General features: G+C 42.2%; 1 protein-coding gene across 2 annotated transcripts in view; it reads left to right on the top strand.

Moving 5' to 3' along the window:
- The window catches only part of scarb2b (scavenger receptor class B, member 2b), a 51,374-nt gene that overhangs the window by 6,973 nt on the left and 16,789 nt on the right, over positions 1-27,612 (top strand). For both annotated transcript variants that reach the window (XR_003866883.1, XM_029692429.1), the window contains exons 2-7: positions 10,275-10,432; positions 16,874-17,021; positions 17,137-17,328; positions 17,594-17,685; positions 20,826-20,945; positions 24,049-24,227. Coding sequence is in view for 1 of the 2 variants with exons in the window: in XM_029692429.1 (XP_029548289.1) it covers positions 10,275-10,432; positions 16,874-17,021; positions 17,137-17,328; positions 17,594-17,685; positions 20,826-20,945; positions 24,049-24,227 (889 nt within the window). In the remaining variant the exon portion in view is untranslated. The remainder of the gene's footprint in view (positions 1-10,274; positions 10,433-16,873; positions 17,022-17,136; positions 17,329-17,593; positions 17,686-20,825; positions 20,946-24,048; positions 24,228-27,612) is intronic.

Here is a 27,612-nt window from a genome sequence, read left to right as displayed (position 1 = left end):
GGAGGACTAATCTGTTAGCTGTCCTGGTTTTCAGTATTAAAGGAGGACTAATCTGATAGCTGTCCTGGTTTTCAGTATTAAAGGAGGACTAATCTGATAGCTGTCCTGGTTTTCAGTATTAAAGGAGGACTAATCTGATAGCTGTCCTGGTTTTCAGTATTAAAGGAGGACTAAACTGTTAGCTGTCCAGTTTTTCTGTATTAAAGGAGGACTAATCTGTTAGCTGTCCAGAAGGACTAATCTGTTAGCGGTCCAGGAGGACTAAGCTGTTAGCTGTACAGCAGGACTAAGCTTTTAGCTGTCCAGTAGGACTAAGCTGTTAGCGGTCCAGTAGGACTAAGCTGTTAGCTGTCCAGGAGGACTAAGCTGTTAGCTGTCCAGGTTTTCACTTCATAACAGAGACGCATTTGATCTGGAGACAGGTCTGGAGGTTGAGAAAGTGTATAGAAAGAGTTTAAAGTGTTTTTGTTTTTTTAATCTTTATTTTGACAGGGAGTCAATGCTGAGACCAAGGTCTCTTTTCCAGATGATCCCTGTATAGCACTACAATACACATCAAAATACAATAAACACAGTAAACTACACATTCACACATTAAAATACACATTATTATACACAACAATACACGAAAAACAAAACATAATCATAAAAATCAGACAGTAAAAAGGTCCCCCAACAACAGTCTGAAATGCCCTAGAGGCACCAATTCCTCCTAATGTAAAGTGCATTGTAGCTCATTCCACATGCAAGACACAAGGACATGAAAAGGCTGATCTACCTAACTCTCTAGACACCAAAGGAGTCTCCAGAGTTAAACAACCATAACATTACTACTTTGTTGCCTTTCTCACATTGAGTTCACGCTCAAGGTTGTGGTTATGGTCACATGCAGTGTATAACAATCCACATTGTTACAGTTCCCACCGAATGGAATTTCATCCCATGCAAACTGTCAAGTACTGTGCCTTGCATATATCGAGGAAGAGTGAGAAAGAAAGACAGAGAGAGGGAGAGATCCTGAGAATTTAACACAATATGAATAGAATATACTGTGTTAAAGGATTAAATACTATTAGCTATCCAGTAGGACTAAGCTGTTAGCTGTCCACAATGACTAAGCTGTTAGCTGTACAGAATGACTAAGCTGTTAGCTGTACAGAATGACTAAGCTGTTAGCTGTACAGAATGACTAAGCTGTTAGCTGTACAGCAGGACTAAGCTGTTAGCTGTCCAGGAGGACTAAGCTGTTAGCTATACAGTAGGACTAAGCTGTTAGCTGTACAGTAGGACTAAGCTGTTAGCTGTCCGGTAGGACTAAGCTGTTAGCTGTACAGAATGACTAAGCTGTTAGCTGTACAGTAGGACTAAGCTGTTAGCTGTACAGCAGGACTAAGCTGTTAGCTGTCCAGTAGGACTAAGCTGTTAGCTGTCCAGTAGGACTAAGCTGTTAGCTGTCCAGCAGGACTAAGCTGTTAGCTGTCCAGTAGGACTAAGCTGTTAGCTGTCCAGTAGGACTAAGCTGTTAGCTGTCCAGCAGGACTAAGCTGTTAGATGTCCAGTAGGACTAAGCTGTTAGCTGTCCAGCAGGACTAAGCTGTTAGCTGTCCAGTAGGACTAAGCTGTTAGCTGTCCAGTAGGACTAAGCTGTTAGCTGTCCAGTAGGACTAAGCTGTTAGCTGTCCATTATAACCCTCAATATCAGAGTCCAGAATGTCCCCAGAGATCTCAGTCAATACCAGAATGTCCAGATTCCTCTGCATAGCCTAGATCTTGATGTAATCCAGTTTAGGAAGTATGCTCCTAATATTCAGATGCTTCAACCCAAGTCCTTTATGATTCTTATTAAGTCACATGGAGTGTCCATCTCAAACAAACTAAGTTCAATATACAGATGCTGGCCCTGTTTGATGGTTGCTATTGATATCGTTGGTATGGCTATAAGAACTGCACCATTTGGTCTATATCCATATTAGTAATAGAGGAAAGAGTAGAAATTGGAATTACTTTTCCTAGGTTGGCACCATAGGGCCCGATGCCGCAGCCGATGTCAATGTGAAGAACTCTCAGAGTAACCAATGATGGAACGTTATAAACTTGACTTACATGAGGCCCAGGTTGCTATTGGGCATTAGCCCAAGCCCTCTACGTGTTTTGAAATCTGAGGTGGTATTTCATTTCACATCTGAACTAGTAGCGCTGGGTGTGTAGACCACAGTGGGCTTCTCTTTTGAGCTAACAGTAGCAGATCTAAGAACGAATGGGAACAAGATTACAACTGACAACACTCCATGGCAGTATAGACAACAGTACGACGCTAACGCTTAGAAAGGATGGGAGGTACTACCTGAGCGGTGCATGATGGGTAATCTGTGTTTGGTTTACTCCCACTGGACATGTGATTAAATGGGTTGTTGTTGCAAAGATCTCAGAAACAACAACTTTCTCCTGCTGTTTCCCTAATGGGTAATTAGTCCTTCTGTAATTTGCCCTTATCGGCTTGTCAAAATGCTTTCTGTCAAAATATTTTCAAAACTCCTCAACTATAAACCTATAGTGTGGGGAACAACATTTTCCTAAGCTAGCATTACGAGACCTTGGTGTTGCTAGTGCCGTGTCAAGAAGAAATATGTCACACGAGTCTGGCATGAGACATTGACCTTAATGACCTTAAGAATTTCAAATGTCACCTTTGAGATTGACCTTTTAGATTGACCATAAGGATTGCCTCATGCCAACTGAGCAGAGCCACATTGTGACATAATCAGATAATACAGTCCAGAATACATTCAGATAATACAGTCCAGAATACAGTCAGATAATACCGTCCAGAATACATTCAGATAATACAGTCCAGAATACATTCAGATAATACAGTCCAGAATACATTCAGATAATACAGTCCAGAATACATTCAGCTAATACAGTCCAGAATACATTCAGATAATACAGTCCAGAATACAGTCAGATATATACAGTCCAGAATACAGTCAGATAATACAGTCCAGAATACAGTCAGATAATACAGTCCAGAATACATTCAGATAATACAGTCCAGAATACAGTCAGATAATACAGTCCAGAATACATTCAGATAATACAGTCCAGAATACATTCAGATAATACAGTCCAGAATACAGTCAGATAATACAGTCCAGAATACAGTCAGATAATACAGTCCAGAATACATTCAGATAATACAGTCCAGAATACATTCAGATAATACAGTCCAGAATACATTCAGATAATACAGTCCAGAATACATTCAGCTAATACAGTCCAGAATACATTCAGATAATACAGTCCAGAATACAGTCAGATATATACAGTCCAGAATACAGTCAGATAATACAGTCCAGAATACAGTCAGATAATACAGTCCAGAATACATTCAGATAATACAGTCCAGAATACAGTCAGATAATACAGTCCAGAATACATTCAGATAATACAGTCCAGAATACATTCAGATAATACAGTCCAGAATACAGTCAGATAATACAGTCCAGAATACAGTCAGATAATACAGTCCAGAATACATTCAGATAATACAGTCCAGAATACAGTCAGATAATACAGTCCAGAATACATTCAGATAATACAGTCCAGAATACATTCAGATAATACAGTCCAGAATACATTCAGATAATACAGTCCAGAATACAGTCAGATATATACAGTCCAGAATACAGTCAGATAATACAGTCCAGAATACAGTCAGATAATACAGTCCAGAATACAGTCAGATAATACAGTCCAGAATACATTCAGATAATACAGTCCAGAATACATTCAGCTAATACAGTCCAGAATACATTCAGATAATACAGTCCAGAATACATTCAGATAATACAGTCCAGAATACAGTCAGATAATACAGTCCAGAATACATTCAGATAATACAGTCCAGAATACAGTCAGATAATACAGTCCAGAATACATTCAGATAATACAGTCCAGAATACATTCAGCTAATACAGTCCAGAATACATTCAGATAATACAGTCCAGAATACATTCAGATAATACAGTCCAGAATACAGTCAGATAATACAGTCCAGAATACATTCAGCTAATACAGTCCAGAATACATTCAGATAATACAGTCCAGAATACAGTCAGATATATACAGTCCAGAATACAGTCAGATAATACAGTCCAGAATACAGTCAGATAATACAGTCCAGAATACATTCAGATAATACAGTCCAGAATACAGTCAGATAATACAGTCCAGAATACATTCAGATAATACAGTCCAGAATACATTCAGATAATACAGTCCAGAATACAGTCAGATAATACAGTCCAGAATACAGTCAGATAATACAGTCCAGAATACATTCAGATAATACAGTCCAGAATACAGTCAGATAATACAGTCCAGAATACATTCAGATAATACAGTCCAGAATACATTCAGCTAATACAGTCCAGAATACATTCAGATAATACAGTCCAGAATACATTCAGATAATACAGTCCAGAATACAGTCAGATAATACAGTCCAGAATACAGTCAGATAATACAGTCCAGAATACATTCAGATAATACAGTCCAGAATACAGTCAGATAATACAGTCCAGAATACAGTCAGATAATACAGTCCAGAATACATTCAGATAATACAGTCCAGAATACATTCAGCTAATACAGTCCAGAATACATTCAGATAATACAGTCCAGAATACATTCAGATAATACAGTCCAGAATACAGTCAGATAATACAGTCCAGAATACAGTCAGATAATACAGTCCAGAATACATTCAGATAATACAGTCCAGAATACATTCAGCTAATACAGTCCAGAATACATTCAGATAATACAGTCCAGAATACATTCAGATAATACAGTCCAGAATACAGTCAGATAATACAGTCCAGAATACAGTCAGATAATACAGTCCAGAATACATTCAGATAATACAGTCCAGAATACAGTCAGATAATACAGTCCAGAATACATTCAGCTAATACAGTCCAGAATACATTCAGCTAATACAGTCCGGTGGCCTGACATGCTTCCACTCAAAGTAACCTGACCTCTCACCCTTTGTTCCACAAGCTCTTTCAATGACCTAGGCCAAGTTGCTCAAACAAACCGACCCATAGCCCACATTATCTGGAGTGGTGATGAAGTAGTGCTCCCCAGGGTTCTAGATCTCAGGGGTCAGCCAATGAGGCCACAGACAAGGATTCTAGAACTTAGGAGTCAGCCAATGGCGAGACAAGCATGAAATAAGCCAGATGTAACTTACTGGTAAGGGTTGTGCCACCCTGACATCATGACATGCCATCCTAGGTGCATCTGCCTTTCCATAAACACACTAGTAGAACAGACTTGGGATCAGTGGTGTAAAGTACTTAAGTAAAAATACTTGAAAGTACTACTTAAGTCGTTTTTTTGGGGGGGTATCTGTACTTTACTATTTATATTTTTTTACTACTTTTACTTTTACTTCACTACATTCCTAAAGAAAATATTGTACTTATTACTCCATACATTTTCCTTGACACCCAAAAGTACTCGTTACATTTTGAATGCTTAGCAGGAAAGAAAATAGTCAAATTCACGCACTTAATATAAGGAATTTGAAATGATTTATACTTTTACTTTTGATACTTAAGTATATTTTAAACTGAATACTTTTACACTTTTACTCAAGTAGAATTTTACTGGGTGACTTTAACTTTTACTTGAGTCATTTTCTATTAAGGTATCTTTACTTTTATTCAAGAATGACGATTAGGTACTTTTTCCACCACTGCTTGGGATATTTCCCAAATGGCACCCTATTCCCTATGGAGCCCTTGTCAAAAGTAGTGAACTATGTAGGGAATAGGGTGCCATTTGGGAAACAGTATAGTCATACGGTCTTCTGAGCAGACTGAGACAGTAGTGTTTAGTCTTCTCAGGGTTACATGTTCTCTCATGGCTCCCTATATAAATACTTTAGCTAGTAACTATATAAATATTAATAACTAAGAATAAATGCCAGCCAGGCAAACAAAGGTCCTTCACTCACTATCCTGATGTGAGACACACAAGCACACACACACACACACACACACACACATGCACAGAGACACACACACAGACAAACACACACAGACAGACAGACAGACACAGATAATCCTGATGTGACTGGCCCGGTCCAAAATTAGAACACATAAATCAGGACTTATATTTCATGACAGTGTCTTACAAAATATAGATGTTGGAACAACTGATCTTTATTTAGCCTAGTTTTAGTATTTGTTTAATTAGGTTACTTATTAAAGGGGGTTTCATCCCAAATGGCACCCTATTCCCTATATAGTACACTACTTTTGACCAGAGCCCTGTTTATGCACTGTAGTAGGGTGCCATTTGGGATGTAGACAGTGTAACTGTGTGGCCCCCTTGTCCCATTTGTTGGACATGTATGATCTAACATGGGTTTGAACTGATGAAAGACCTTGAGTCAACTTGATTTGAATGAGTTGTCTGCCATTAAAGTGACAAGGCCATTCCTCGCATCAGGGTTAATGTGGCCATAAAGTGAAGCGGGCAATTCCATGGTAACAGAATGACACTGAGACTCATATCTCTCACTTTAAAATGTCTGTCAAACAAAAAAACTATTATTGCAATTATATATAGAGATATAGATATAAATGTATATATATATACTACCGTTCAAAAGTTTGGGTCACTTAGAAATGTCCTTGTTTTTGAAAGAAAAACTTTTTTTTTTGTCCATTAAAATAATATCAAATTGATCAGAAATACAGTGTAGATATTGTGTTGTAAAGGACTATTGTAACTGGAAACGGCTGATTTCTTTAAAAAACAAGGACATTTGTTTTTCTTTAAAAAAAAAAGAAATTTCAAAGTGACCTCAAACTTTTGAACAGTAGTGTAGATATAGATAGATATTGATATAAATATATAGATATAACTAAATACATGTATAGGTATAGATAGATTTAGATATATAGATATGGACAGATAGATATATAAATACTGTAGATAGATAGATAGATAGATAGATAGATAGATAGATAGATAGATAGATAGATAGATAGATAGATAGATAGATAGATAGATAGATAGATAGATAGATAGATAGATAGATAGATGTTAATCATATAGTAATACCAACTTTCAGGGCCAGTTTCCTGGACACAGATTTTCATTTATTTATTTATTTCACCTTTATTTAACCAGGTACGCAAGTTGAGAACAACTTCTCATTTACAATTGCGACCTGACCAAGATAAAGCAAAGCAGTTCGACACAAACAACAACACAGAGTTACACATGGAGTAAAACAAACATACAGTCAATAATATAGTAGAAAAATAAGTCTATATACAATGTGAGCAAATGAGATGAGATAAGGGAGGTAAAGGCAAAAAAGGTCATAGTGGCGAAGTAAATACAATATAGCAATTAAAACACTGGAATGGTAGATTTGCAGTGGAAGAAAGTGCTAAGTAGAAATATAAATAATGGGGTGCAAAGGAGCAAAATAAATAAATACAGTAGGGGAAGAGGTAGTTGTTTGGGCTAAATTATCAATGGGCTATGTACAGGTGCAGTAATCTGTGAGCTGCTCTGACAGCTGGTGCTTAAAGCTAGTGAGGGAGATAAGTGTTTCCAGTTTTAGAGATTTTTGTAGTTCGTTCCAGTCATTGGCAGCAGAGAACTGGAAGGAGAGGCGGCCGAAGGAGGAATTGGCTTTGGGGGTGACCAGAGAGATATATCTGCTGGAGATAAGCCTAGTCTTGGACTAAAAAGCACTTTAAATGGAGATTCTCTGTTGAGCTTGCTTTGTAGTCCAGGACTAGGCTTAGTCTGTGTTCCGGGAAACCAGCCCTTAATGTGTAGGATATAGATTAACACAAGACTATTCTCAGCGTGCAAAACTGTTTGAAACGTCATTATAACCAGTTAGTTTACAACCGGAGCTGGTAGTAACCAGGTAGTAACCAGGTAGTAACCAGGTAGTAACCAGGTAGTAACTTGGTAGTAACCAGGTAGTAACCAGGTAGTAACCAGGTAGTAACTTGGTAGTAACCAGGTAGTAACCAGGTAGTAACCAGGTAGTAACCAGGTAGTAACCAGGTAGTAACTTGGTAGTAACCAGGTAGTAACCAGGTAGTAACCAGGTAGTAACTTGGTAGTAACCAGGTAGTAACCAGGTAGTAACCAGGTAGTAACTTGGTAGTAACCATGTAGTAACTTGGTAGTAACCAGGTAGTAACCAGGTAGTAACCAGGTAGTAACTTGGTAGTAACCAGGTAGTAACCAGGTAGTAACCAGGTAGTAACTTGGTAGTAACCAGGTAGTAACCAGGTAGTAACCAGGTAGTAACTTGGTAGTAACCAGGTAGTAACCAGGTAGTAACCAGGTAGTAACTTGGTAGTAACCAGGTAGTAACTTGGTAGTAACCAGGTAGTAACCAGGTAGTAACTTGGTAGTAACCAGGTAGTAACCAGGTAGTAACCAGGTAGTAACTTGGTTGTAATTCCCATGATGCCATTTCAACCTCTTTATCTGTTGGTGTGGGTTAAGATAATGATGAGTGATCGCCATGACAACATGCTGGAAAACATTCAACGGGTGCACAGACACGCACACACATGTACACACATGTACACACACACACACACACTTTTGTTATTGTCTCTGACCTCTCGGCATAGCGGAGTAGCAGGACAGAGGGTTGTCTCTCAAATGGCATCCTATCCCCTATACTGTATAGTGTACTACATTTGACCAGAGCCCACTGTAAAGGGAATAGTTTGCCATTTGAGACAGATTCAAGCTCATTACTGAAACCACAGAACTCAGCAGCAGGCCCTCTTTGTGTGGTAAGCCTCAGAGCATGGCAGGCAGGCTTATTGGGTAACAGTGAGAGCTGGCCTGCATTCCAAATGGAACCCTATTCCCTATGGAGTACATTACTTTTGACCGGCGCTCATAGGGACCAGTGGCCCATAGGGCATCTGGTCAAAAGTAGTGTACTATATAGAGAATAGGGTTCCATTTGGAATGCAGCCCCTGAAGTGTTTTGCAACTCCACAGCTTCTATCTGGGTCACTGTAGTAAAGGGTCACCAGAGGTGACCTTAGCCAGACCAGAACAATGCCTTCCAACACTTTAGAGACGGCTGTGTAGCAGCAGGATTGGCGTATGGTATGAACAACTTTGGTTTCAACCTCTAGCAACATGCCTGTGTAGAATAAGTATGTCCTCACTAATGAAAACATCAAAGCCTAAATGTTTCCTCTGGCCCCAGCAAACGCTGTGTCTTTGTCGTAGTGGAAAGTGGTTTAGAAATAACAAAACTGTAAGCATACTGGTATGCTATAGGTGGATCGTTAACTTCTCATCTTCCATGCTGGAAGACTCCAGTCTCTGTTCTCCTTCTATTTAAGATGACAGGCACATTGTCCCAAGCTGCTCAGCTGGACATTTTGTCGTTGGAGAGGCTGAGAGACTGATCTCTTAACTCCTCACACTCCGCCCCTTCCTCAGGTCCCCTGGTGGCTGGGGTCTTTGTCCCTGTGCTGGGGTCTTTGTCCCTGTGCTTGGGTCTTTGTCCCTGTGCTGGGGTCTTTGTCCTTCTTTCTCCCCCCCCCCCTCTCTCGCTCTCTCTCTCTCTCTCTCTCTCTCTCTCTCTGTGCTCAGACCTGAGGAATGTGTTCTGATCATGAAGATCAGTGCCATGAATAACGGGTGGCCAATAAACTCACTAATCAATCACATGATCAGCCTCTACACACACACACACACACACACACACACACACACACACACACACACACACACCTACACACACACACACACACACACACACACACACACACACACACCTACACACACACACACACACACACACACTGTTATTGTCTCAACAGGGTTGGAGAGCCCTGCCAAAGATAAATAGAGGGTCTTTCCTATTCATCTACGCCTTGTGGTAGCCCCCCCATCCTTCCCTCTCCCTCTATCCATCCCCCCCTCCATCCCACATCCCCAACTCCCCAAGCAGGCATGTTTTTTGTTCTCCTGTGAGAATTAATTGCATGCAATTCTAAACCCTCATTCACTATTTTCAATAGTATTCTTTTTGAGTGAATGTCTCGAGTACACGCAAGATTTGGTTCTGGTGTCCGAGATCAAGAGAAATGGAATTTAGAACAGAAACCTGATCAGTTCTAATCAATCTGAATGATAGCATAAAAAATAGGTGAAGAGCGTACTAACTGATGTGGTTCTGTTTCTAGGAGATAACTCTGACAGAGGGTAGTCGTGTGTTTGAGACATGGAAAAACCCTCCTCCTCCCGTCTTCATGCAGTACTTCTTCTTCAACGTCACCAACCCAGATGACTTCCTGGATGGAGCCAAGCCTATCGTCTCTCAGGTCGGCCCTTACACATACAGGTAGGACTACGCACCTAACAGGTACTTCCTGGATGGAGCCAAGCCTGTCCTCTCAGGTCAAGGTGGAAAAAGTACCCAATGGTAATACTTGAGTAAAAGTAAAGATACCTTAATAGAAAATGACTCGAGTAAAAGTGAAAGTCACCCAGTAAAATACTACTTTTACTCGGTATCTGTTTTTAAATATACTTAAGTATATCCTTTCAAATTCCTTATATTAAATCTGCAATATGTAACTTTTTGGATGACCCGACCAAACTGAAAAGAGGAGCGACCCAGGGATGTGTGTGCTTTGGGGACCTTTAACAGAATGTGACTGGCAGAATGGGTGTTGTATGTGGAGGATGAGGGCTGCAGTAGATATCTCAGACAGGGGGGGAATGAGGCCTATGTGTCACGTGTGCTCCCTCTCTGGCCTATAGGTCACCAGGCTGCTCGTTATGGTGCACACCTGTCACCATCGTTACGCGCATCAGCGCATTATGACACTAACCTGGACTCCATCACCTCCTTGTTTACCTGCCCTATATAAACTCAGCAAAAAAAGAAACATCCTTTCACTGTCAACTGTGTTTATTTTCAGCAAACTTAACGTGTGTAAATATTTGTATGAACATAACAAGATTCAACAACTGAGACATAAACTGAACAAGTTCCACAGACATGTGACTAACAGAAATGGAATAATGTGTTCCTGAACAAAGGGGGGGGGTCAAAATCAAAAGTAACAGTCAGTATCTGGTGTGGCCACCAGCTGCATTAAGTACTGCAGTGCATCTCCTCCTCATGGACTGCACCAGATTTGCCAGTTCTTGCTGTGAGATGTTACCCCACTCTTCCACCAAGGCACCTGCAAGTTCCCGGACATTTCTGGGGGGAATGGCCCTAGCCCTCACCCTCCGATCCAACAGGTCCCAAATGTGCTCAATGGGATTGAGATCCGGGCTCTTCGCTGGCCATGGCAAAACACTGACATTCCTGTCTTGCAGGAAATCACACACAGAACGAGCAGTATGGCTGGTGGCATTGTCATGCTGGAGGGTCATGTCAGGATGAGCCTGCAGGAAGGGTACCACATGAGGGAGGAGGATGTCGTCCCTGTAACGCACAGCGTTGAGATTGCCTGCAATGATAACAAGCTCAGCCCGATGATGCTGTGACACATTAATTAAGCATGTGGAACAGTGTTCACACCCTTTACAATGAAGATCTGTGAAGTTATTTGGATTTTTACAAATTATCTTTGAAAGACAGGGTCCTGAAAAAGGGACATTTCTTTTTTTGCTGAGTTTGTCACTCCCTTTGGTTCCTTCCCCAGGCGTTATTGCAAATCTAATGGCCGAATGGTAAAGAACATCTAGCCGCTCGAGAGCACCTGCCGATCTATGAATTCTGTCTCTGTAATCTAGCATGGGTAGGATGGTCATCTGAATCAGGGTTAGTTTGGCCGCTGTGGTGAAAGAGGAGCGATTACGATAGAGGAAACCAAGTCTAGATTTAACCTTAGCCTGTAGCTTTGATATGTGCTGAGAGAAGGACAGTCTACTATCTAGCCATACTCCCAAGTACTTTTATGAGGTGACTACCTCAAGCTCTAAATCCTCAGAGGTAGTAATCACACCGGTGGGGAGAGGGTCATTCCTCTTACCAAGCCGCATGACCTTTGTTTTGTAGGTGTTCCGAACAAGGAGAAAGCTTGTTCCCGGAGAAAGCTTGTTGGACACTAAGAAAGCTTTGTTGTACAGCGTTTGATAAAATCTGGGGAGGGGCCAGCTGAGTATAAGACTTTATCATCTGTATATAAATGGATGAGAGAGCTTCCTACTGCTTGAGCTATGCTGTTGATGTAAATTGAGAAGAGCGTGGGACCTAGGATCGAGCCTTGGGGTACTCCCTTGGTGACAGGCAGTGGCTGACTTTATACATTGCACTCTTTGAGAGAGGTAGTAAGCAAACCAGGCCAAAGACCTGTCAGAGACACCAATACTCCTTGCCTGCCCACAAGAATGGAATGGTCTACCGTATCAAAAGCTTTGGCCAAGTCAATAATAATAGCAGCACAACATTGCTTAGAATCAAGGGCAATGGTGACATCATTTAGGACCTTTAAGGTTGCAGTGACACATCCATAACCTGAGCGGAAACCAGATTTCATACCCGAGAGAATACTATAGACATCAAGAAAGCCAGTCAGTTGATTATTGACAAGTTTTTCCAACACTTTTGATAAACAGGGCAAAATAGAAATTGGCCTATAACAGTTAGGATCAGCTTGATCTCCCCCTTTAAATAAAGGATGCACCGTGGTTCCCTTCCAATAACACTATCTCCACCGTCAAACATGGAGGTGGAAACATTATGCTTTGGGGGTGTTTTTCTGCTAAGGGGACAGGACAACTTCACCGCATCATTTGACGGGGCCATGTACTGTCAAATCTTGGGTGAGAACCTCCTTCCCTCAGCCAGGGCATTGAAAATGGGTCATGGATGGGTATTCCAGCATGACAATGACCCAAAACACACGGCCAAGGCAACAAAGGAGTGGCTCAAGAAGAAGCACATTAAGGTCCTGGAGTGGCCTAGCCAGTCTCCAGACCTTAATCCCATAGAAAATCTGTGGAGGGAGCTGAAGGTTCGAGTTGCCAAACGTCAGCCTCGAAACCTTAATGACTTGGAGAAGATCTGCAAAGAGGAGTGGGACAAAATCCCTCCTGAGATGTGTGCAAACCTGGTGGCCAACTACAAGAAACGTCTGACCTCTGATTGCCAACAAGGGTTTTGCCACCAAGTACTAAGTCATGTTTTGCAGAGGGGTCAAATACTTATTTCCCTCATTAAAATGCAAATCAATTTATAACATTTTTGACATGCGTTTTTCTGGATTTTTTGTTGTTATTCTGTCTCTCACTGTTCAAATAAACCTACCATTAAAATTATAGACTGATCATTTCTTTGTCAGTGGGCAAACATACAAAATCAGCAGGGGATCAAATATACTGCTCAAAAAAATAAAGGGAACACTTAAACAAAACAATGTAACTCCAATCAATCACACTTCTGTGAAATCAAACTGTCCACTTAGGAAGCAACACTGATTGACAATACATTTCACATGCTGTTGTGCAAATGGAATAGACAACAGGTGGAAATTATAGGCAATTAGCAAGACACCCCCAATAAAGGAGTGGTTCTGCAGGTGGTAACCACAGACCAATTCTCAGTTCCTATGCTTCCTGGCTGATGTTTTGGTCACTTTTGAATGCTGGCGGTGCTTTCACTCTAGTGGTAGCATGAGACGGAGTCTACAACCCACACAAGTGGCTCAGGTAGTGCAGCTCATCCAGGATGGCACATCAATGTGAGCTGTGGCAAGAAGGTTTGCTTGTGTCTGTCAGTGTAGTGTCCAGAGCATGGAGGCGCTACCAGGAGACAGGCCAGTACATTAGGAGACGTGGAGGAGGCCGTAGGAGGGCAACAACCCAGCAGCAGGACTGCTACCTCCGCCTTTGTGCAAGGAGGAGCACTGCCAGAGCCCTGCAAAATGACCTCCAGCAGGCCACAAATGTGCATGTGTCTGCTCAAATGGTCAGAAACAGACTCCATGAGGGTGGTATGAGGGCCCGACGTCCACAGGTGGGGGTTGTGCTTACAGCCCAACACCGTGCAGGACGTTTGGCATTTGCCAGAGAACACCAAGATTGGCAAATTCGCCACTGGCACCCTGTGCTCTTCACAGATGAAAGCAGGTTCACACTGAGCACATGTGACAGACGTGACAGTCTGGAGATGCTGTGGAGAACGTTCTGCTGCCTGCAACATCCTCCAGCATGACCGGTTTGGCGGTGGGTCAGTCATGGTGTGGGGTGGCATTTCTTTGGGGGGCCGCACAGCCCTCCATGTGCTCGCCAGAGGTAGCCTGACTGCCATTAGGTACCGAGATGAGATCCTCAGACCCCTTGTGAGACCATATGCTGGTGTGGTTGGCCCTGGGTTCCTCCTAATGCAAGACAATGCTAGACCTCATGTAGCTGGAGTGTGTCAGCAGTTCCTGCAAGAGGAAGGCATTGATGCTATGGACTGGCCCGCCCGTTCCCCAGACCTGAATCCAATTGAGCACATCTGGGACATCATGTCTCGCTCCATCCACCAACGCCACGTTGCACCACAGACTGTCCAGGAGTTGGCGGATGCTTTAGTCCAGGTCTGGGAGGAGATCCCTCAGGAGACCATCCGCCACCTCATCAGGAGCATGCCCAGGTGTTGTAGGGAGGTCATACAGGCACGTGGAGGCCACACACACTACTGAGCCTAATTTTGACTTGTTTTAAGGACATTACATCAAAGTTGGATCAGCCTATAGTGTGGTTTTCCACTTTCATTTTGAGTGTGACTCCAAATCCAGACCTCCATGGGTTGATAAATTGGATTTCCATTGATTATTTTTGTGTGATTTTGTTGTCAGCACATTCAACTATGTAAAGATAAAAATATTTAATAAGATGATTTAATTCATTCAGATCTAGGATGTGTTATTTTAGTGTTCCCATTATTTTTTTGAGCAGTGTACTTTTTTCCCTCACTGTACATATGAGATGAGAAATGCGAGATATGTAAACATTCTTAAAGTGCCGTTATTAAAGTGATTAGTGTTCCATTTATTAAAGTGGCCGATGATATCAAGTCTGTATGTAGGCAGCAGCCTCTCTGTGCTAGTAGTGGCTGTTTAACAATCTGATGACCTTGAGATAGAAGCTGTTTTTCAATCTCTCTGTCCCAGCTTTGATGCACCTGTACTGATCTCGCCTTCTGGATGGAAGCGCGGTGAACAGGCAGTGGCTCGGGTGGTTATTGATATTTTTGCCTTCCTGTGACATCAGGTGTTGTAGGTGTCCCCCAGAGAGGACCCCCAGAGGTATCATCCCCCAGAGACTATCACCCCAACCTTAGTTTATGAGCCTTATGTAAACATTCTGTCTCAAATACAGGCCTTGTATGTACCTCGCCTCCTGCTACAAATATATTTGCACATATAGCATTCCATCTAACCCATAACACAATAGTCAATATTTAGTCCATTTTTTAAAGTAGATTGTCATTTCATCGTCAATGATAAGAGAAGTGGGTTATCGCTGTTAATGCACCAAAGGACGCTCTCTAAAACAAATATCAATGTCCATGGCTAGAGCAAAAAACATACATACAGCATACAAAAATGCTGCTGTAACACTCGTCGTTGAAGGGGGACCAAAACGCAGCGGGTAAAGTGCTCATCCTCTTATTTATTAAAGAAACACTTAATCAATACAAAACAAGTGACGAAAACAGTCCAGTAAGGTGCATAGACTATACTAGAAACAACCACCCACAAAACCCAGTGAAAACAAACACAACTAAATATGGCCTCCAATTAGAGACAACAACAACCAGCTACCTCTAATTGGAGGTCATTGACAAAACTCACATAGATCTAGAAAAGCTAGATAAACATAGAAATAAGAAAACTAGAACCTAAACCCACAATACCCAACCACACAAAACAAACACCCCCTGCCACGCCCTGACCAACTACAATGACAAATAACCCCTTTTACTGGCCAGGACGTGACACTGGCAAACTTGATGTCAGGATAATCTGTCTTCTTAACCTAATTACCTAGTCTGGATAATCTGGCTTCTTAACCTAATTACCTAGTCTGGATAATCTGTCTTCTTAACCTTATTACCTAGTCAGGATAATCTGGCTTCTTGACCTAACCTAATTACCTAGTCTGGATAATCTGTCTTCTTAACCTTACCTAATTACCTAGTCTGGATAATCTGTCTTCTTAACCTAATTACCTAGTCTGGATAATCTGTCTTCTTAACCTAACCTAATTACCTAGTCTGGATAATCTGTCTTCTTAACCTAATTACCTAGTCTGGATAATCTGTCTTCTTAACCTAACCTAATTACCTAGTCTGGATAATCTGGCTTCTTAACCTTACCTAATTACCTAGTCTGGATAATCTGTCTTCTTAACCTTACCTAATTACCTAGTCTGGATAATCTGTCTTCTTAACCTAACCTAATTACCTAGTCAGGATAATCTGGCTTCTTAACCTTACCTTATTACCTAGTCTGGATAATCTGGCTTCTTAACCTTACCTAATTACCTAGTCTGGATAATCTGGCTTCTTAACCTTACCTTATTACCTAGTCTGGATAATCTGGCTTCTTAACTTTACCTTATTACCTAGTCAGGATAATCTGGCTTTTTAACCTAACCTAATTACCTAGCCTGGTTTATTCGATTTGTGATGGAATATGTTGAAATAGTTATGCATTATATTGCAAAATGTGGATGTTGGGTAAATTTGGCAGTTGCTTTGTCAAGTTGTACAGGCCCAAGGAAATTGTTATGTTTGCAGAGACTGACTTTCCCCTTGTCTGCTCTGTTCCAGGGAGTACAGGGCCAAGGAGAATGTGACTTTTGTAGATAATGGGACCAGAGTGTCTGCCTACCAACCCAAGACATTTGTGTTCCTGCCAGAGCGCTCTGTAGGTGATCCTGATGATGACATGATCACAACCATCAATATCCCAGCTGTGGTGAGTAACCGTGTTTTCAGTGTTTTCAGGTTGTGCTGAGTAAACAGGGTTTTCAGGTTGTGCTGAGTAAACAGTGTTTTCAGGTTCAAATCTCTTCTCTCCCCCCCCCCCCAAGGCGGTGATGAACAAGGTGAAGGATAGTTTCTGGAAGAGTTCGATGGTATCTATATGGATGAACTCCCTAAATGTCGGCATGTTCATGACGCGCTCCGTCAACGAGCTGCTGTGGGGCTTCAAGGACCCTCTGTTGTCCCGCATCCATCCCATGAACCCAGAGATCGACGAGTACTTTGGCCTAATGTACAAGGTAGGTGTCCACTCGGTGCCAATACAAAATGAAGAATTTGACCTACTCAGTTCCTCACTAAGTTCCGTAAATAAGTATTTGGGTACTGTAGCCTAGGAGACGTCGGATTTACAGAACATGATATATTGTCAATGGTCACTGCAACCTGTTGTGTCTGCTGGGGGTTGCCGTGGCCACCTAAAGTCCTGTGCGGTGATAAAATAATAATATGAGAAAATAAAAATATACACTTTAAAATGATTTTCATTATTTTCCCACTCTGTAGAAAAATGGAAGCAACGATGGTGAATTTGTTTATCATACCGGGGAGGCGGACTTCATGGACTACGGCAGGGTAGCCACGTTTAAAGGGGAAAGGTACAGAAACATATTGGCCCACGATGACACACACGTTTCTGTGTTGTAACTTAGATAATAGACAACGTGTTACTCACTCACAGATTATTCTTCCAACAAAAAAAAAGTGGAGTGCTGGATCCTCATAAGAAAGTGACTCCAAAAGATAGTGCTGTGTTGTAACAGTCTGCTACATTACATACTGTAACCTGCACATCCTCGAACTGTCTGCTACATTACATACTGTAACCTGCACATCGTCTGTCTGCTACATTACATACTGTAACCTGCACATCCTCTAACAGTCTGCTACATGACATACTGTAACCTGCACATCGTCTGTCTGCTACATTACATACTGTAACCTGCACATCCTCTAACTGTCTGCTACATTACATACTGTAACCTGCACATCCTCGAACTGTCTGCTACATTACATACTGTACCCTGCACATCGTCTGTCTGCTACATTACATACTGTACCCTGCACATCATCTGTCTGCTACATTACATACTGTACCCTGCACATCATCTGTCTGCTACATTACATACTGTACCCTGCACATCGTCTGTCTGCTACATTACATACTGTAACCTGCACATCGTCTGTCTGCTACATTACATACTGTAACCTGCACATCCTCGAACTGTCTGCTACATTACATACTGTAACCTGCACATCATCTGTCTGCTACATTACATACTGTAACCTGCACATCGTCTGTCTGCTACATTACATACTGTAACCTGCACATCGTCTGTCTGCTACATTACATACTGTACCTGCACATCCTCTAACTGTCTGCTACATTACATACTGTAACCTGCACATCATCTGTCTGCTACATTACATACTGTAACCTGCACATCGTCTGTCTGCTACATTACATACTGTACCTGCACATCATCTGTCTGCTACATTACATACTGTAACCTGCACATCGTTTGTCTGCTACATTACATACTGTACCTGCACATCCTCTAACTGTCTGCTACATTACATACTGTAACCTGCACATCGTCTGTCTGCTACATTACATACTGTAACCTGCACATCGTCTGTCTGCTACATTACATACTGTACCTGCACATCCTCTATCTGTCTGCTACATTACATACTGTAACCTGCACATCGTTTGTCTGCTACATTACATACTGTACCTGCACATCCTCTAACTGTCTGCTACATTACATACTGTAACCTGCACATCGTCTGTCTGCTACATTACATACTGTAACCTGCACATCGTCTCCTAGATGAACACTTGTGTTTGACGATGAGAAACACATCATTGAGTAACTCTCTTGTGTAAAAGACTGGAACGGAACAGTCCACCGGTTTCCTAAGACCTTCTACATACTGCGAGAGAGTAACAGAGGACAGGGCTTGCATCCCAAATGGCACACTATTCTCTATGTAGTGCTCCTACTTTTGACCAGAGCCCCTATTGGCCCTGGTTCAAAGTAGTGCTCTGTATAGGAAGTAGGGTTCCATTTGGAATGTGGACCAGGAGTCTGCAGCACCAGAGAGAGAGAGAGAGAGAGAGAGAGAGACTCCCCAGAGGCCCCTAGCCTAGCCAGAACACAGAGCTGTGTGATTGTCACATTCTGGTATTTGGCCCTGTTAGAAAAGACTCAATGAGAACTTCTCGTTAGCTATCTTCTCACGTCCTGCTAGACTATCAGTATGTACGCAGGCAGCATCTTTTCCTTCTTCCCCTTTGATTAGATTGATGGCTTCAGACTTCTGAACTTGAAATGTGAAATATCCTTGTTCATGCTACGGAGAGGGGAATGCAGAACGTTTACATTCTGTCAGAACATGTTATTGTTTGACATCAAGTATCCTATGGAAAGGAGAAGGACCACAGTCTGGTTTCTACACCAGAAGTTAATGAATATCTGTAGGACGTTTGAATATCGTGAGGTCAATTCAGGTTGGATATGAACCAGGGGAATGTACTGAGTAAAGGAAAGGTAATCACATGGTTATGTCACTGATAAGGGTGGAGAGCTGTGGAGTAGTGAGGAATGGGGCCCGAGGTTAGGTCCGGTCACATTGAGAAGGAACAGTTCACATCAGTTAACTTCCTGCTCATATATACCATACCTAAAGTGGGGTATATATACTTGTGCTGGTGGGAACATGTCTTTGTCTGTTCAGCTGTCAGCTGTCTGACCCATTGGGTGAATAAACTTAAAGCTTTCCCTAGTTGTCCATTAGTTGTTTTACTCTGTTATAGAACCTAACAAGATAAAGCACAAACGTGTATTAACATTGTATCTCAAGGCCATCAGACTGTTAAATATCCATCACTAGCCGATTACCACCCAGCTACTCAACCCTGCACCTTAGAGGCTGCTGCTCTATATAGGCATGGAATTACTGGTTACTTTAATAATGGAACACTAGTCACTTTAATAATGGAACACTAGTCACTTTAATAATGGAACACTAGTCACTTTAATAATGGAACACTAGTCACTTCAATAATGGAACACTAGTCACTTTAATAATGGAACACTAGTCACTTTAATAATGGAACACTAGTCACTTTAATAATGGAACACTAGTCACTTTAATAATGGAACACTAGTCACTTTAATAATGGAACACTAGTCACTTTAATAATGGAACACTAGTCACTTTAATAATGAACACTAGTCACTTTAATAATGGAACACTAGTCACTTTAATAATGGAACACTAGTCACTTTAATAATGGAACACTAGTCACTTTAATAATGGAACACTAGTCACTTTAATAATGTTTACATATACTGCTTTACTCATCTCGTATGTATATACTGTATTTTATTCTACTGTATTTTAGTCAATGTCACTCCAACATTGCTCGTCTTAATACTTATATATTTATTATATTTTATTATTTTACTTTTAGATTTGTGTGTATTGTTGTGAATTGTTAGATATTACTGCACTGTTAGAGCTAGTAACACAAGCATTTCGATACACCCGCAATAATATCTGCTAAATATATGTACGTGACCAATAACATTTGATTTGATTTAATACATTGTTTGATAAGTCGTATAAACCTAAACAATCAAACATTGGGCTAGACAGTGCTTTTGTATTTTATAGGTATTAGATTCTTCCTTTAATTGAGTTACATTTAGAAATAAATATTGTGTTTCAGTAAACTGAGCCTGTGGACGTCTGAGCAGAGTAATATGATCAACGGTACAGACGGCAGTGCCTTCCACCCCCTGCTGTCCAAGACGGAGAGACTGTACATCTTCAGTCCCGATCTGTGCAGGTAGGCTACAGCGCACAAAACTGAGTACGCAGTCATGTCAGAACGAAACAGATGAAACAGTATGTGAAAGGTCACTAAAACACACCATTTTAAAACAGAAGGTTTGGGAGTCGATTCCATTTCAATTCAAGTCAATTCAGGAAGTATTTTCTTTTATATAAGGAAATAGAATTAGTCCCCAACCCTGCTAAATAATATTATAGGTCACTGGAACGCCCACTACACACAGTCTCCCTGTGGTAGAATGGATCCCACGAGAATGTTGTCTCTCAGTCTCTCACCAATGGCCTGATAGAGCTCTCCTCATGGTTGACTTTTCAGCTGGTTAGGATGTGAGTGCTGATGAGGTAGTGGGACATCAGAGTAACCAGTGCCTTCCGACTCCTGCTGTTCAAGAAGGAACAGAGTCTTCACCACTGACCTGTGCAGGAACAGTACAAAGTACAGAATTCAGATTATGTCCGAACAGAACGGATGCTTTACTAAACGGTAGGATTTGGATAAATTCCATTTCCTGATTTAATAAAAACAATCATAAGTTTATACATACTTTATTCATTGAAATGTTATTGACCCCAAACAACCTTGCTAAACTGTATATCAAAGGCCACTGAAAACAAAATGTACCTCTTTTAAGTTTAGTGTTCAGTACAGTTTCGCTGTGTTAAAAGGATCTCACTAGAACAGCGATGTTTCATATTGAGCAATGGCCTGTGTTCTTCTGACCTTTCACATGGTTAGGATGTGTGTGCTGATGAGGTAGCGGGTTATTCTGGGCCCTACAACCTCGCCTCAGCAGAAGGGGAAGTAATATTTTATTAGTGTCAGGGGAATAATGTGTTCACATGACAGGGATCTTGTGAGATGGTTATCATCATAACATCCTGGTAACTTACACACTGCTACAGCTATCTTTACCTCCCTATGGCCATCGTCCAGCTAGCTTTACCTCCCTATGGCCCTTGTCCAGCTATCTTTACCTCCCTATGGCCCTCGTCCAGCTAGCTTTACCTCCCTATGGCCCTCGTCCAGCTAGCTTTACCTCCCTATGGCCCTCGTCCAGCTATCTTTACCTTCCTATGGCCCTCGTCCAGCTAGCTTTACCTCCCTACGGCCCTCGTCCAGCTAGCTTTACCTCCCTATGGCCCTCGTCCAGCTAGCTTTACCTCCCTATGGTCCTCGTCCAGCTAGCTTTACCTCCCTATGGCCCTCGTCCAGCTAGCTTTACCTCCCTATGGCCCTCGTCCAGCTAGCTTTACCTCCCTATGGCCCTCGTCCAGCTAGCTTTACCTCCCTATGGCCCTCGTCCAGCTAGCTTTACCTCCCTATGGCCCTCGTCCAGCTAGCTTTACCTCCCTAAGGCCCTCGTCCAGCTAGCTTTACCTCCCTATGGCCCTCGTCCAGCTAGCTTTACCTCCCTACGGCCCTCGTCCAGCTAGCTTTACCTCCCTATGGCCCTCGTCCAGCTAGCTTTACCTCCCTACGGCCCTTGTCCAGCTAGCTTTACCTCCCTATGGCCCTCGTCCAGCTAGCTTTACCTCCCTACGGACCTCGTCCAGCTAGCTTTACCTCCCTATGGTCTAATATAAATGTGTAGGATGAGTATTATTCTAGTGAGCTCCGCCCCAAAACAATACCCAGTGTTATTTGCAGTTAATTTGTCATGTTCCATTTCACATCTACATTTTGGTCATTTAGTAGACATTCTTATCCAGAGTGACTTGCTCAACTAAGGTGTTAAACAACAACATATCACAGTCATAGCAAGTAAAACGTTTTTGTAACTGTTACTGAGAATGCTGTTGGTGTTTGGGCCAGCTACTATTTTGTAGTTTATTTTGATACATTGACCTTTATGGTATTTTTTATCTGTATTTAGTAATTTTTACCCATCCCTGCTTGTATTTTGACACGCCCAATTAACCTCTTTGTATCTCTACATGACTTTTCACCTAAATATATGAGACTCTCCCCTTGTTGTTGATTGGTGGAGTGTGTGGGTGGAGGGGTCGGTCTATTTTAGCTGGGAACCTTGACCTAAAAAACAGGGACAAGTCGACTACTGCGAACTTCCTCCCCCCTTTGTTCAGGACGGGCGGAAGTAATCAGCTGGATTGGCATGTGCATCAGCCATTTTCATAAGGAGCACAGTTTTAACTCGTCAAAACCTCCAATGAATGTTTGGAAAAACCCTTTAACCTTCTTACACACATAAGTAGCAGCGACCAAACGACTGGTCATCTGTGTTATTGTGGCTGAAGGGGACATCCCACCTTCCACTGGTTACATCCCAAATGGCATTCTATTTCCTACATAGTGCACTATTTGACCTTTGGGAAGCAGCCAGTGGCTCCCAGCCCACTTCCTGTTCTTTGTATTATATTTACAACAGGAAGTTGTTGTTCCAGTCATTATTCATGTCCAACAACCTTTATACACACATTGTTTATACACACATTGTTTTGAGTATTACAGACAAGCTGATGCATATCGGCAGAAAGACTATTTGGCAATGATCCAAGGGGCAAGTCAATTGGAGGTACCAGTTTTGGTACCTCCAGTTTTGGTACTTCCAAAGTTTATGCACTATGTTCCACTGGGGGAATGTTAATCTCATTAAAAAAAGGTGTAAACATATGTACATTTTGTTAAATAGCTAGCTAGTGCACAATTTGAGATGGTGGGTGGTGAGATTAGGGGATTCTGTGTTATGAGATTAGGGGATTCTGGTTTGTGAGAATAGGGGATTCTGGGTTGTGAGAATAGGGGATTCTGGGTTGTGAGTATAGGGGATTCTGAGTTGTGAGAATAGGGGATTCTGGGTTGTGAGATTAGGGGATTCTGGGTTGTGAGATTAGGGGTACGACATAATGATCAACTGGAGGTACCAGCAGGGTTTGGGTCAGTTCCATTCAGAATTTCGGTTTCCTTCCTGAATTGAAATGCAAAGTAGTAGGAACTGTATAAAGTATGAACTGTGAAATATTAATCTAAAAACGGTAATATTTCTCAGTGCTTTGTTTCTTTTCAGACAGTAACGTCATGGTTTGGTTGTTTGGTTGGTTGGTGGATTATTTAATTGATTGTTTGTTGTGATCCTCAGGTCCATCTTCATGGAGTTTGAGAAAGATGTGAAGGTGAAGGGGCTCCCAGCGTATCGTTTCACCCCTCCTCGTGATGTCCTGGCAAGCAAGGAGGAAAACCCAGCCAACGAAGGATTCTGTGTCTCCCCCAAAGAGTGCCTGGGCACCGGCTTGCTCAAAGTCAGCGTATGCCGAAAAGGTAGGAGCACCTCCACTCCACCCATACCTGTCTACCTCCAGGTGTAGTAGGGTCTACCTCCTCCTCTCTCCTCTCCACCAGGTGTAGTAGGGTCTACCTCCTCTCTCCTCTCCTCTCCTCTCCTCCAGGTGTTTTAGGGTCTATCTCCTCCTCCTCTCTCCTCTCCACCAGGGGTAGTAGGGTCTACCTCCTCTCCTCTCCTCCAGGTGTATTTGTATTTATTATGGATCCCCATTAGCTGCTGTCAAAGCAGCAGCTACTCTTCCTGGGGTTCAGCAAAATTAAGGCAGTTTATACAATTTTTTAAAAATTACAATACATTCACAGATTTCACAACGCACTGTTTGCCCTCAGGCCCCTACTCCACCACTACCACATATCTACAGTACTAAATCCATGTGTACAGTGAGGGAAAAAAGTATTTGATCCCCTGCTGATTTTGTACGTTTGCCCACTGACAAAGAAATGATCAGCCTATAATTTTAATGGTAGGTTTATTTGAACAGTGAGAGACAGAATAACAACAAAAGAATCCAGAAAAACACATGTCAAAAATGTTATAAATTGATTTGCATTTGGGGGAAAAAAATGGAAAAAAGCACGGGGCCTAAACAGCTGCCCTGGGGAATTCCTGATTCTAACTGGATTATATTTGAGAGGCTTCCATTAAAGAACACCCTCTGTGTTCTGTTACACAAGTAACTCTTTATCCACATTATAGCAGGGGATGTAAAGCCATAACACATACGTTTTTCCAGCAGCAGACTATGATCAGTAATGTCAAAAGCTGCACTGAAGTCTAACAAGACAGCCCCCACAATCATTTTGTCATCAATTTCTCTCAGCCAATAGGGTCTACCTCCTCCTCTCTCCTCTCCTCCAAGTGTAGTAAGGTCTACCTCCTCTCCTCTCCACCAGGTGTAGTAGGGCCTTTTCATTTTACTCCAGGTCAGTTCAGGAGACAAATTGAAATATGATCAATATATGGATTGGTTTAATATTTCAAACGTATAAATATGATGTAACATTACAATCTCACTCATATCTCCCCCAATGTCTTCTGTTGTCCTCCCAAACCCCAGAACACACACACACACACACACACACACACACACACACACACGTGATTCAGCTCCCCTCTGACTCTACCCCCCCAAAACCACCTGACCAGGCCTGACCCACTAACTGAGTAGGCTGGTTGCCGGGCGGGACGGCGGTAAGCCCTGTCACCTGACTGTGGTCCGGGAAGGAGCAGTTAGTTCTTCTAATCTCCTAGGGTGCACTACTTTAGACCAGAGCCCTATGGAACCCTATTCCCTATATAGTGCACTACTTTAGACCAGAGCCCTATGGAAGCCTATTCCCTATATAGTGCACTACTTTAGACCAGAGCCCTATGGAACCCTATTCCCTATATAGTGCACTACTTTAGACCAGAGCCCTATGGAACCCTATTCCCTATATAGTGCACTACTTTAGACCAGAGCCCTATGGAACCCTATTCCCTATATAGTGCACTACTTTAGACCAGAGCCCTATGGAACCCTATTCCCTATATATAGTGCACTACTTTAGACCAGAGCCCTATAGAACCCTATTCCCTATATAGTGCACTACTTTAGACCAGAGCCCAATGGTACCCTATTCCCTATATAGGGCACTACTTTAGACCAGGGCCCATAGTAGTGCACTATATAGGGTGCCATTTCAGACGCAGCCCTCGTGTCCACGGTTGTGTCTGCCCAGTAAGTGTCTCACAGGTGATTGACTGGATGCATTAGTGGGTTGCCAAGGTTAACATGCCAAAGGAAACAAACACACTCACTCACTCACTCATCCACGTTTAAGAGAGCAAACCCTTTAATTTGACCCGTGTGTGGATCGGCGTCGTTCACCATCAGGCCTGGGATCAAATAATTACAAATACTTTTATCTGAGCTTGATTGAGCTTGCCTGGCTTAAAGGGATACCTCAGATTTGATCTACTTCCCCAGAGTCAGATGAACTCGTGGTTACTATTTGTATGTCACAGCATGGATTATTATTGAAGTTAAAGGGAGTTTCGCAAGCCAATGCTAACTAGCGTTAGCGCACTGACTGGAAGTATCTCTTTAATGGGACCAATAGAATAGTCTCAATTGCTGATCGGGCAAGCTAGAGTGAACGGTCAAGTAATTTGAACAATTTCGAACAGTATTTGAACCCAGGTCTGTCCACCAAGTCTGTCAGCTTTCACCTACTTCTGTTTAGTTCACATCATGATCACCGGGCAAGGACAGGGGAAGTGAGGCCTAGGTATTTGACCTTGTTATTGCGTCCCAAATGACTCCCTATTCTGTATGTAGTGCACTAATTTTGACCACTGCTCATAGGGCTCTGGTACAACGTAGTGCACTATATAGAGAGTAGGGTGTCATTTGGGACTCATGTTGTATTGTGAAGTTGAATGTGTGTTGCTATGCTAACGTCATCTCCGTCAGGTGACTGTTGCCACAGCTTACCAAAACATCACCTCTTGTTCTACTTCCCCCACACGTACTGTAACGTAAACACACAATCCACCTGGACTCTCCACCCGGTCAGATTGTCTTCAGTTCAGACACCAGGACGTAAACACACAATCCACCTGGACTCTCCACCCGGTCAGATTGTCTTCAGTTCAGACACCAGGGCTGTCTCCAAGTGGCATCATATTCCCTATATAGTGGCATAGGACTCTGGTCTAAAGTAGTGTACTATATAGGGAATAGGGTTCCATAGGGCTCTGGTCTAAAGTAGTGCACTATATAGGGAATAGGGTTCCATAGGGCTCTGGTCTAAAGTAGTGCACTATATAGGGAATAGGGTTCCATAGGGCTCTGGTCTAAAGTAGTGCACTATATATAGGGAATAGGGTTCCATAGGCCTCTGGTCTAAAGTAGTGCACTATATAGGGAATAGGGTTCCATAGAGCTCTGGTCTAAAGTAGTGCACTATATAGGGAATAGGGTTCCATAGGGGTCTGGTCTAAAGTAGTGCACTATATATGGAATAGGGTTCCATAGGGGTCTGGTCTAAAGTAGTGCACTATATATGGAATAGGGTTCCATAGGGCTCTGGTCTAAAGTAGTGCACTATATAGGGAATAGGGTTCTATAGGGCTCTGGTCTAAAGTAGTGCACTATATAGGGAATAGGGTTCCATAGGGGTCTGGTCTAAAGTAGTGCACTATATAGGGAATAGGGTTCCATAGGGCTCTGGTCTAAAGTAGTGCACTATATAGGGAATAGGGTTCCATAGGGCTCTGGTCTAAAGTAGTACACTATGTAGGGAATAGGGTGCCATTTGGGAGGCAGTCCTATAGTACCACACAGTGGACTCATTTGAGGGAAAGTAGACTAGAGGG

This window comes from Salmo trutta, chromosome 15 (assembly GCF_901001165.1).
Source record: "Salmo trutta chromosome 15, fSalTru1.1, whole genome shotgun sequence".
In the NCBI taxonomy this organism is placed as follows: Eukaryota; Metazoa; Chordata; class Actinopteri; order Salmoniformes; family Salmonidae; genus Salmo; species Salmo trutta.
This window is presented reverse-complemented; position numbering and strand designations above follow the sequence as displayed.